The sequence below is a fragment of the Paroedura picta genome, chromosome 10 (genome assembly GCF_049243985.1).
Source record: "Paroedura picta isolate Pp20150507F chromosome 10, Ppicta_v3.0, whole genome shotgun sequence".
Classification (NCBI taxonomy): Eukaryota; Metazoa; Chordata; class Lepidosauria; order Squamata; family Gekkonidae; genus Paroedura; species Paroedura picta.
The window spans coordinates 59900028-59912359 of record NC_135378.1 but is presented as its reverse complement, the minus strand read 5'-3'; the positions used below and the strand labels follow the sequence as shown (position 1 = coordinate 59912359).

General features: G+C 47.2%; 1 protein-coding gene across 8 annotated transcripts in view; it reads left to right on the top strand.

Moving 5' to 3' along the window:
* The window catches only part of JADE1 (jade family PHD finger 1), a 63130-nt gene continuing 50798 nt past the window's right edge, over positions 1 to 12332 (top strand). For 2 of the 8 annotated variants that reach the window (XM_077300314.1, XM_077300309.1), the window contains exon 1: positions 1 to 194. Coding sequence is in view for 4 of the 8 variants with exons in the window: in XM_077300305.1 (XP_077156420.1) it covers positions 1812 to 1854 (43 nt within the window). In the remaining 4 variants the exon portion in view is untranslated. Of the gene's footprint in view, positions 195 to 893; positions 1148 to 1442; positions 1855 to 1965; positions 2084 to 2768; positions 2981 to 9654; positions 11136 to 12332 lie in introns of those variants that run through there. The other 6 variants (XM_077300311.1, XM_077300305.1, XM_077300312.1 and 3 more) reach the window with 6 other exon arrangements.

Here is a 12332-nt window from a genome sequence, read left to right as displayed (position 1 = left end):
GTAAAAACGTCAGTCAGAGTGAGAGTCTCTCGGTATATGTGTATGTGAGTGTGTGTGTGTGAGTGTGTGTGCGAAGGGAGCCACAATCTGCTCCCCCTCGCCAGTGCTTGTCTGAACTCATGAGGCAGCACAGACCCCTCCGCGCCGAGAAACTCCAACCTCACTGGCAACCATCGCAGCAGCGACAGCAGCAGGTAACTGTGCCCAGGCAGCTCCCCACTCGCCTCTTCGCCGCCCGCCGCCCGCCGCCGCAGAATGAGCCGCCTGCACAGCCATATTTGATGTGTGTGTGCGTGTGTGTGCGTGTGCGCGCGCGGGGTGGTGGTGTGTATGTGTGTGTTTTTTGGTTGCTTAGCTTTGGAGTTCTCCAGAAGCAGCTAGAGAGCAATTTAATGCCGAAGGTCGCTGCCTAGTGGAAATAATATAGTACGTCATTAATATGGCGCCAAAAGATTTGCTCCTTGATAGGGAGCAAAAGGGGGGAGGCAGTTGAGTTGCAGCTTCCCTATCCCATAAGCAACTTGTACATAGCTGGGGAGGAACGGGGTGGGGGCAAGGGGAGGAGGGAATAGGCGATAATTTTGGAGCTCGGCGAGCCGATCCGAATTGGGAGGGAGTGCTGGGTGGGCTGCGTTTTCTGCCGCCGCAGACTTTGCTTTTGCCATACCGGGAGCTTTTTCTTTTCAAAGGTGAACTGGAGGAAAGAATCGAGTTGGCCCCCTTCCCCCTCCCCGGTCTCCAGCCCCAAGTGCTATTTTGTTGGGCGCCCAAAGACTTTTGCCATAGTTTTCTTTGGGGGGGGGAGGGGGGCTCCTACCCTAAAGTGCATCCATGCTGGATAGATCAGCCCTCCCCGGAAAGTGAAGCATGGTAACAACTTATGAGACAGATGGCAATGGCAGGGCGCAGGTCCTTCGGAGATCGAGCTCTACCAAGGGGGAGGGGTGGCCAGGAACCGGGATCTGTCGCCGTGTCACCCACATGCTCTAAATATCCATTGCATTAATTCAAGGGCAGGGAGCGTAGGAGATAGGGAGCGGGTGCAAGAGCACGGGCTTATCAACATGAATGCACCCTCCCTTCTGGCACATCCGACGTGGGTTTTAATGGGCACGGTGTGCTAAGACAGCAGGACACGGCTGATTAGGTCGGCGGCGTCTTATTTTGCAGGCATGCTTGTGAACTTGGTGCAGCCAGGGGGCATTGTGCAGCTGGAGGCTGGCATTCGGGGAGGCTGGCGGGAGGGCGCCCCGCTCCGTTTGTTTTCTTGCGGTGGTAGCTTTCGTGAAACCGAGCGTCCGTCCTCCCCTGCGGGGGTGCCACTTGCGAGACCCCTGAAGTGCGCGTGTTGGGGGGGGGGAAGTGCGAGCGTGGGGATATGATGGAAACAAGGGGCGTGTGTGTGTGTGTGTGTGTGTGTGTGTGTATGCATGTGTGTGTGTGAGGCGGCGAGAGGCAGAGAGCGCGCGCGGCGGGGCTTGTTGTTTGACTGCTGCTCGGCTGGGTGGCAGCAGATTCTCGGCGTGCTCAACGCTGCTGCTGCTGGCCCGGATGATTAATGCGGGCAGAGGATGGAATGTGGAATACTCGCCCTGGGATTCGAATCCCTTCCGAACGGCCTGCCTCGCGACACGCGTGGGCTCCCCCTCCCCAAGGAGGCCGGGTTCCCCGAGGGGGGAGGGGGGGCTATGGGTTGGCCCTGGGAGGCCGGGCGAGCGGGCAGGTGCACGACACCGGCAGAAGCCGCCTGAACTTCTCCATTCTTTCCGGCCGACCTCTCCCCCTTTCCCTCGCCGCGCCGGGAAGCGCAAATGGCAGGCGCGGTTGCCGCGCAGCAGCAAAGCCGCGCCGGTGGTGGGTGCAAACTTTTCAGGCACTCTTCAAAGGAGGAGGGGAGGGGGGTCGGCCTCTGCCCTCCATTTCCCTCTCCATCACAGTCGCACGCAGATGCCAGTTGGCTTGGAGCGGCGGGGCGGGGCGGGACGCTCGGGCTCCTCCGATGCAATGCTGCTGGGTGCTGTAGAAGGAAGTCCGGCAGCCTAATCCCCCTTCCCTCCGGTTCGGCAAAACCTTATGGCGGCAGGTGCGATGATTATGTAATAATTTATACGAGCAATGCCTTGGAGCGCAGTACCGCCAGGTGCTGACGGATGCCGGTGGGGGAACAGGACAATACTAGGAGGGGGTGGCGGCGGCGGCGGCGGCGCGAAGTATATACATGGTGCTTGCACGGGCGGAAGTAGGGGTCGGTTCGGATGTGAAAATCCGCTTCCCTGGCTCTGCATCAAGGCAAAGAAAATGGGTGGAGGTGACGGTGATTTCAGTTAGGCGCATCGTTGCCACTGGACGGTCCCTCCGCTGCCCCCCACCCCGGAGGAGAGCGAGTGTAGCCGAAGCGGTTATGCCCTCTTGCTGAAATTAGACAAAGCCGCCTGCCCAAATCCTTAGGCTTCGCATCTTCCGCTCCTTTGCAAGACGTTCAAACGTGCCGGCGCCGCCTCTCCCTCGCCTCGCTCCGACGCCCTTGGCGGTGGGGATGGGGATCGGTTTTTCACCGGGTGGAGGCCGAGGGGGAGGGGGGGCATTTGTTTGTTTGCAACCGCCGGCTGGAGGGTTTCCTGTGACAAGAGGTGATACAGTTTCCAGAACTGTCGAGGAGTGGGAGGAGAGAGGCAGATGGAGGAGGAGGAGGAGGAGGAGGAGGAGGGAGTAACTCCGCCAAGTCTCGGCGGTGCTGCTCAGTACACTCACCCTCCCCTCCTTCCCCAGACGTTACAACATGGAGATCAGGGGGAGGGAAAGCAGGCGATGAGGAGGGTTGCATAGCCGTTTCCAGCCACGCAACGAGAGGTGGATTTGGGCGAGAGCTGTGCCGAGGGCACCAAGTTTGATTTGCAACCGGGATGGAGCCGATTGGTGCAGCCGGGAGGAGAGGGCGGAGCGGAAGGAGGGAGACCGGAGCAGGCGATGAGTAGGGCTGGTCAGTTTCAAATGGAGACGAGCAGCGGTGTTGCGGCTCGGGTTTGCTGTTGCACGGGAAGGGGCCGTGGCTGGCGCGCGCGCTTTCTCCCTCTCCCTCTCTCTCTGTACACACGCATCCCCCCTCCCCCAATATACATATAATTATTGCTTCGACCTCCTTCATCTGTGACTCGCTAAGGAAATAATAAGGCGGCTCTTCTCCAACCGCTCACTCCCCCTTTCTCCCTGCAGCGCGGTAGTTCTTTGCTGCCTTTTTGGATCTCGAAAAATCGCGATCCCTGGACGACTGGGTTGCCAAAACGGTCGACAAACGACTGCTGCCTTGTGTGGATTGGGGAAAAACGGGTGGGCGGGTTCGGGAGACATGACGGTACCTTCTTAGAAGCTCTTTCCCTTGCAGACTGGGCAGCATTTGAAAGAATCAAAGGAGAATAAACTTGGCTCCTAAAATCTCTCCATAGGGTCTCTCAGTGCTAGTTAAGACATATAGAAAACCCCCCTTCCTCCTTGGAATGAGACTGTCTACCCAATCCGTTATAGATCTTAGGGAAGCACAATATCTACAAAACTAGCAAAACAAGAATTTTGTGCAATCTTCATCACAGAATACCTCCCCCCTCCTTCAAAGGAAGCACTCCCAGGCTGTCGATTTCTGATGTACCTCTATTGAAATATGTATTGTGTGGTACTTGAACAGTGTAGTGAAAATGGACATTGAGTCGCTTTAAGATGTGCACATAACATGGAGGAGTTTCGTCTGCATTTTCATGGTATTGTTGCATTCAAGTGTAGGATAGGGCAGGTATCCCCCCCACCTTCTGGGGCTTTTATCCTTATGCATCAAAAAATTGTCAGCAGTCTAGAATATATAGCCATTTGTTGCTACAGGTTGACTGATACGGTGTTCAGGGCAGTGAACATCAGTATGTGACATCACTGTGTGTGTGAGAGAAAGAGACAAATGTGGTCCTCCCCACCAGTTAACAGTTCAATAAGGAATGTGTAGTCACTTGTCTTTTGGGTTACAAAACTGCTTTATCAGATGCTAAGGGATACCATGTTTTTGACACAATAACAATACAGCTTTGAACAAAACAGACTTAAATGGTTGCCAGAATAGCAGTTGTGATTATAGTCTAGCTCAAAATTGTGCATGCCTCTAAGTCCATTTGAACAAATGCTGATAAACCATGCCCTGGAGTGTGGTTTGTTAATGTAATAACACTTCATCTTTTTTACATTTGTTTCTTCTGGTGTAGCTATGACTCGAATTAGCTCATTTTGCAGTGCTCACTATCTGTTAAATACGCTGCCCAGACATATAAGCCTGCTAAACATTCAACACACTAAAACATGCCCTATTCCTACACTCTGTGATATCGTGCTGCGCAGCAAGATGTGTACCTGTTAAGGTAGGGTCCTCTTTCCAGCTGTAGAATCCAGGTCAGTTCTCCTGAGATATTGGTGACCCATATGTTTAAAATAAAATAATTACGCCCCTTTTCTCTCAAAGCTGGATATTTCCCTTCCATTCTCTCTGGTTTCGTCCCCAGGTTGCAAAACTTCACGTAGCAAAATCCAGTGCTTGCTGCTGCTTTATCATGTTGCTATTTCCTTTTAAAATATATTCAGGTGACATCTTCCTTCACACTGAAATTGCCAGATAAGTCTGATGGGGGAAAGGCAAATTAATTTTGCAGTCTGATACATAATATTAAGAAGTAAGTCCTATTTTATTCAGGGGGCCTTACTCCCAGGTAAATGCTGTTAGGATTGCAGCTTAAGCTAGATATTCAGGGTCCCATCCATTGCTGCCAAAAGCCTTAATGGCTGCTAAAACCAAAATAAGTTGATGAACTGTTACATAACAACTTATAAATGTCTCTTTTACGCATACTTCTGCATCCATGACCCTGTAGGCCTATTTCATTTAAATATGTCCCAAGTCTATACATAGTGCACTTACTATGGATGCAGAAAATGTTCAAATCGATCTCTAGCGTAGGCATGCTAATTAGTTTTCAGTGTAGTCAAGATCTCTTCACCTCATGGACTACTTTGGGAGAGCAGCTCATTTCTCAGTCTTACTTCAGGGTGTGCATTTGCATTCTCCCTGGGCTATCTCTGTGAGGTTGTGTGCAGTTTATTATAGTGGCACCCGTTAACACCGTTATAGTTAATGATCTGTCAGAACTGGAATTATAAATCCTGTTTACCCAAGGGTTTATGGAAGTCATTAAAAGTACTCTGGAAGGAAACACAGGTTATAAAAGCTTTGACCTGGGGATGAACATTTAATGTCCATATGAAAATCTGTTTCTCTTCAGCTGTTAAAATAATAATTGCAACCACTTTCAAACTTTTTCCCTTCATGCCATTCAACTTATATCATGCTATGTTCAAGGTATATTGATAGTGTCCTATTTGTATCCTTAGGAGGTGAACAAAAATTGAATTTAGTTTTTATATTCAGGTTTACATTACATGGTAATGCCTGGATTTCTGTTTATTGGAAGCTAGGTACTCCATATAAAATGAAACAGTGGAAGGAGGGGGAGGTCCATACTTACTGTCCTTTAATACAGGATTGACTGAATGGTACCATGAGGGCATGTTGCAGAACATATGTTGTTGCTGTTCGTATTGGTATAGAATGGGAACGTAACACCTGCCATGTGCTTCAGGAAAGGAGGCGGTTTACTGTGAAGGTGGGACCAGTGATTGGTTTTTCATTTGGATTCTCCCCACCATTCACTAGGGAAGGATCTAGGATCCAGTAAACAGGACCCACAGATCAGCTCTGAGAAAGTGAGAGCTGGGTAACACCAGAACACTAGAATCCTCCCTGTGGTTATCTTTTCTCTGTATGTCATATCCTCTCAATAGGCTCCTTCTCTGTAGGTGTCAGTTTATATTCCCCATCTCTCTTTCTCTTGTGTGTGTGTTTGGGTCTACCTTCTGAGGCAGCCATTTTATAGTAGTGTCCACTACTCTGCTTGAAAATGTCAAAGGTGCTCACATGCTTGTAAAGGTTGGGGACCCCAATATAATTCTCTTCTGTTGTGTTTCCAGCTCTGTGGAATGGGCTCCCTGTAGAAGTGAAGGGATTCCCTGCTTAGGAGATCTTCAGGAGGCGCTAAGTTCTAACTGTTTGCCAGGGCCTTTGAATTACAGTCATCCTTTAAAGGGGGGCCATGGACCGCAGGTTGGGGACCACTGTTTTACAACACACTTCATTGTTGTGGGGTGTCTGTATCTTATTTTGAAGGGATGTTTAAACATTACCATAGCGACCAGAGAGCGCTAGGGCAGTGGTTGAGAGTAGAGGAGTAAACTACTCCCCCCACCAGGCCTCAATAAAAGGCGTTGAGTGGTCCCCGGCGATAAAAAGGTTGGGGACCACTGCTTTAATACATAAATATCCACCTTTGTATATAGCGGTGGTTAAACTGGCTTTCCCTACTGTCCTTGCCTCATCCCAAACATTGAGAAATTGACCAGTACTCCTTTGGAATGTCTCTTTCAGGGTTTTGTGATTCCAGATTTAAGGAATTTAAAAAGTAAAATGTTTGATAAGCTGGTAAATGTCAACATGTTGTTACGTTATGCTAGTATCCACACCCCAAAAGTCAGTCCCAGTCTCTTGGGAATATAACAAATGGTATTCGACTATTGAGAATAGGCCATGTGAAATGGAAAGTAAGGACACTGGATGAATTTGAGAAGGGCATGCTGCTGAACAAATCACCCCCCCCCCACACACACACACTTTAATCTATCCCATAAGGTAGAAGTTGTAAGAATGATGTAAGCCCCTTTGAAGTTCCTATTGGAACTAAAAAACAAACATCTAAAGTAAATAAATGCTAAGAGAAGAAAACAATTTTTTGTTAACCTTGTTTGTGTTTCTAAGTATGAATCTGTTTGTGCCAATTATTGTGGGATACAATAATCGTAGTGTACTGTACTTTTCTCTAAGATTATCACGACTGATCATTAATACAGCAATCTTCCAATAATATGTCTAATCAGCTCTGAACGCCATCTTAACTGTCACTATCATATCTTATGGTAGCAAATCCCATAAATTAATAATGATTCAGTTATTAATAAATATTCACACAGTGGGTAACTGACTTGTGGAACTCACTGCCACGAGATGAAGTGATTGAATTGAAAAAGGGGGTGGGGGTTTAGATATTTGTTGTTGACTTTTAGCATTGATAACCAGATAGGACCAGCAAGGGGTAGGGTGGGGCGGGGAGACAGAAGGTGAAGACTCTTGTAACTGGGCCCAGTTTGTGGGCCTCTTGTAACATTTGACTGGTCACTGTTGAAAACAGATTCTGATACTGATCTGGCCTGACTGCTGTTCTTAAACGAATAATGTGATGTGTGAAGTACTTTCTTGTTGTCTCTTGTGAGTGCCCCCCAACTCCTTAAGAAAAACGAAATGGTATCTCTATCCACTTTCTCTATATTTCTTCTCTGTTCCATGTCTTTTAAACAGTATGTAAGCTCTGGGGTATAAACTTTTCATTGGGGGGGGGTAATTTTGTCTAGACCCACACTAAGTATTTAAAGTATATATTTAAAGTACCGTATTTGTCGGCGTATAAGGCGACTGGGCGTATAAGACGACCCCCCAACATTTCTTCTCAAAGCCGTGAGCCCAGTGGGGGGGGAGCCGCCGCCCGCCGCCGCTCGCCGCTCGCCCAGTGTGGGGGGGAGCTACCGCCGCTCGCTGCCGCCGCCGCTTGCCCAGTGGGGGGGGAGCTACCGCCGCCGCCGCTCACCGCGGCTCGCCCAGTGGGGAGGGAGCTACCGCCGCCGCCGCTCACCGCGGCTCGCCCAGTGGGGGGGGGGGAGCTACCGCCGCCGCTGCTTGCCGCCGCCGCTCGCCCAGTGGGGGGGAGCTACCGCCGCCGCTCGCCGCCGCCGCCGCTCGCCCAGTGGGGAGGGAGCTACAGCCGCCGCCGCTCACCGCCGCTCGCCCAGTGGGGGGGGGGAGCTACCGCCGCCGTTGCTCGCCACCGCCACTCGCCCAGACTAAAGTGCACCCGGCGTATAAGACGGCCCCCCCATTTGGAGGCATGTTTTTTAGAGGAAAAAAGCCGTCTTATACGCCGGCAAATACGGTATATATACTAAGTATATATTTAATGATTTAAATATGAAATAATGTTTATTTCTCCCCCAAAATGCCATCAACACTCATGTGGTTTTAAGAATGTATTTTTTTCATTTGTATTCGTAATTAGAGATGGGCATGAACTGGCCCACGAACTAAAGTACATAATGAATTCTCATTGGTTCATGGTTTGCAAAGCAGTGTTGGTGAACTGAATAGTCCCTATGAATTTTCAGGAATTTTGATGCAATTTGTGAAGAACAGAAAACAAGGATTTAAATGGTTCTGATCTTGGAGCAATTTAACCCCCTGCTTTCTGCTTGCTACCAAAAACAGCGGGGATCAGGGATTTAAATGGCTCATGAACGGAAATAAAATGGCTTGGTTTGCAAACTGGTATATGTTTGTGGTGCAGCAAAAATGTGGTTTGTGCCGATCCCTATTAGTAATGGTCTGAGTCAAAAAAGAGAGAGGAAAGATGTCAGGAACGCCTTCCCTGACAAAATTTGAGTAAACATTTCATTTATGTACAAAAGGAAATGCTTTTCCCTCCTTTCTGTTTTCCTCACAATTTAGGATGAGTGTGTAAGCCTACAGTGTGCTTTATGGCTAAGTAGAAATTTGAACTCTCGTCTCCTCAGTCCACCAACTCGCACATTGGATACTCGGTATGATTCCCCAAATGCATTTCAGAAGCCACAGGAAATATTGGCTTATTAATACCCTGAATTGGAATTGTGGGAGCATTTGTTTGGTTGAAGTAGAGTCAGAATAGCAGAATTGTCTCACTTGTTTTATTTGGTGAATCTGCTTTATCTTCTCTCCCTTCCCCCACCCCAAGCAGTCACACAGAGACAAAAATGTGACTATTCCTGTATCTTCCATTTATTTTACTTTAAAGATGCTAATCCCAGGATGCCAAAATTACCTTAACTTCCAGCATTAAAGCCACAGGCTTCTTCTCCCCCTGGACCTCAACATACATGGCTAGAGACAGAAATATTATGTCATCCATTTCTTCTTCTCTAAAACTATAGGTCCAAGGATACCAAAATCATCTTAACTTTCAGTTCATTGTGTGTTTTGATGATCCATCAAGGTAGGCGCTTTAAATGTAGGGGCTTTAGGCAGAACTTCCTTTGATCCCAAAGAAAAAACAAGTGGTAAGGCAGTTGGAGGGGTGTGTGTGTGCCCCTGTGTAGCAATTAAATGTCCCAAAATACAAGAGGAAGAAAGTGCGTTGTAAGTGGAAAGGATGAGACTGCACCATTTTAAGGCTAAGCAACACCATGATGCTATCTGGTAGCCCAGGAAGAGGGGGCACTGCTCTCTCTGGCTGATTTCTCATGGTGGTTGGCTGCGTGGGCCACTACCAGCGCTCCACAGCTGCATGCTCCACAGCTTTCTGTGTCTCCTGTGTGGACACATTTCAGCAGGGCACCCGGTCCGTCGGTGAAATGTGTATTCCCCAGATGGCGCATCCGCGGTAGACAGGTTCCACTATGTGGGGGAGGGGGGGTTTAAAAAAATTGCAGGAAGGTAGGATTGTGTAGGACTCCTTTTTTAAAGCCCTGGTCCACTGTGAAGTGCTGTGAAGCCGACCTGGACATTTCCCCCCCCCCCCCCTCCTGGCCTCTTCCTATCCACATGGGCCTGCTATGGGACAGGCCCTGTTGGCGTCTGCAGTGTGAAAAGGGAATGTGGATTTTCCTGTGTTCCCTTTGTTGTTATTGTTGTTAGGTCCAAAATCGTGACCCCATGGGCAATGATCCTCCAGGCCTTCCTGTCCTCTACCATTCCCCAGAGTCCATTTAAGCTTCATTGACTCCATCCAGCCACCTCATTCTCTGTCATCCCCTTCTTCTTTTGCCCTCAATTTCTCCCAGCATTAGGCTCTTCTCCAGGGAGTCCTTCCTTCTCATGAGGTGGCCACCTCATGTGTTCCCTTAGTGCTTGCCAAATGAGGGCCTGATCTGCAGCAGGCTCTGGAGAGGGCCGGAATGGCAGCATTGTCATGTGGACAGGAGGATTAGCCCTACGTCCATACTGATGTCACCCCGGCATTTTCCGCCAGTGTGGAATTGGCCTCTGAGAATTCTGGGGGAGATTGAGCCTCACTGATCACCTCTGTAGTTTACACCTCTGTATGAGTAGCAAAGAGATGTTTCTTTACTCACCATGATAATCCAGGAATCTGAGCCATTTTTCTGTCGAGATTTCATACATTTTCTGAAAGCCCAAATACATCAACTGGGTTATTCTTTCCTACATAATTATTGACAGAATCAATATTTCAATAGATTTTTCAGTTATACTTTTACTTCACATCATCTATATTGACTTTGTCCCCAAGATAAAATATTTAACTTTGTTCTTAAACTACAGCTCTCAAGATTAAGAAAAGAACATTCAAATATCCTTTTGTTTGTTCATAGAAGTGGAGCCTTAACAGTATTTGGAACAGTGGTCAAGAGTATTACTTGCCCATGGCAGCTAGTATTACCTGATATATGTTTTTTTTAAAAAAAAGACTTAATTTCAAGCTTAATGTCAGAACACTGCAGATCTGTAACATGAAAGGACTGTTGATTAATTTTGAAACATTTACCTGCGGACTACATAGGACTACTCCATGGATTGACAGCTGTACTTAATTCAAAAGCTAGGTAATTGGCAATACAGTATTAGGCATGTTTACTTGAAAACACGTCCCACTTTATTCAATAAGAAATACTTCCAGAAAAGTGGGTTTGGAATTTCAGCCATAGACTAGCCAGCATTTTTCTTCAGTCTCACCCAATTTCCCTTCTTACAGCCCCCACCCCATTTGGTATTTGCCCATATAGAGCCCATGATGCCCATGATCCCCAGCATAACCTTCTGGCTGACAAAGGAGATTCTGTCCTTTCTTTTTCACCAGTGGAAAAGCTAGTTGGATACAGCCTGTAATTTCATAGTACAAAAAGGCTGCGACATATTGGGGACATTCCCCTGAACTTTCTGGAAAAACGCTGCATTAAAGGTGAGCTATAAAATCAAAAGTGTGAAATACTGTGTGATGTGTGCTCTAAGCTACAGGATGATGGTTTTCCCAAAAACAAAACAAAATCCTGCATATTGACAGCTGTCCCACCAAAGAGTAGGCTTATAATCAAGGGCTAGCTTTCCACAGATAGGGCGCTAAGGACTGCATTCACTGTATGTGTATTGCTTTTCGGCATCTATATTTGTTCAATCAGTTACAACTTAATTGCAGAGTTAGTATATAACACTACATCAAATAGCAAAGAGATTAAGTAGCCAATTCAGTAGCCAAACAATTCAGTAGCCAAAATGACCTGTTTAGCTATGCTGGCTGAGGAATGGATTTATTTAAATAGATAGAAGGTTAATCAGAAATTATTCTGTGGACATCTTTGTTGTTGTTAGGTGCGAAGTCGTGTCTGACCCATCGTGACCCCATGGACAATGATCCTCCAGGCCTTCCTGTCCTCTACCATGCCCCCAAGTCCATTTAAGTTCACACCCACTGCTTCAGTGGACATCTTATTATGCCAATAAAGGTTTCTGAGTTCTGTGGACATCTCAGCCAGAAATATAGCATATTGTAGGTCTGATACAATATGTCACTTGATGGAAAATAAAGTCTTGGTGTTTAGCCTAGGGTGGGTTTTACTACACATTCACACAATAAATGCTAAGGTGGTAGCAGTTTTCAGGTCTCTCAGATAGGTCAGTATGTGTCTTCAATTTTTTTCTGTTAATATATTTATGTGGGAGTAATCTTGATGGTGATTGATAAGCTATAACAACATGAGTAGCTATAGTTTTTACTGGAATGAGATATAGTTAAAGTAGCTACATAACAAATGTTTACAATTGTTGACTTTTTATTGATGTCAGATGCTGAAAAACTCTTGGATGACAGGTGTAAAATCCTTTTTAAAATGGACCATTAAATCTAGTTCAGAATTTTCCAAAAGTGGATCAAGTTATAAGCAGCTTATGAAGAGCTCCATGAATCCTTTACACATTCATTTCCTGCCAATAGCTAATGTTTTCCTTTGTAGTGGCACATTGTGTTGTCAGTGAATTAATCATAGTGGATGAATGTTACGAACTTCTTGCTTTTCCTTATTGTGGGTTGGATCCAGGGGCTATTTCCCATCTGGAATGATACTTTCCTGATGCATCAGGAATTGCTTCCCAAAGTGCTGGT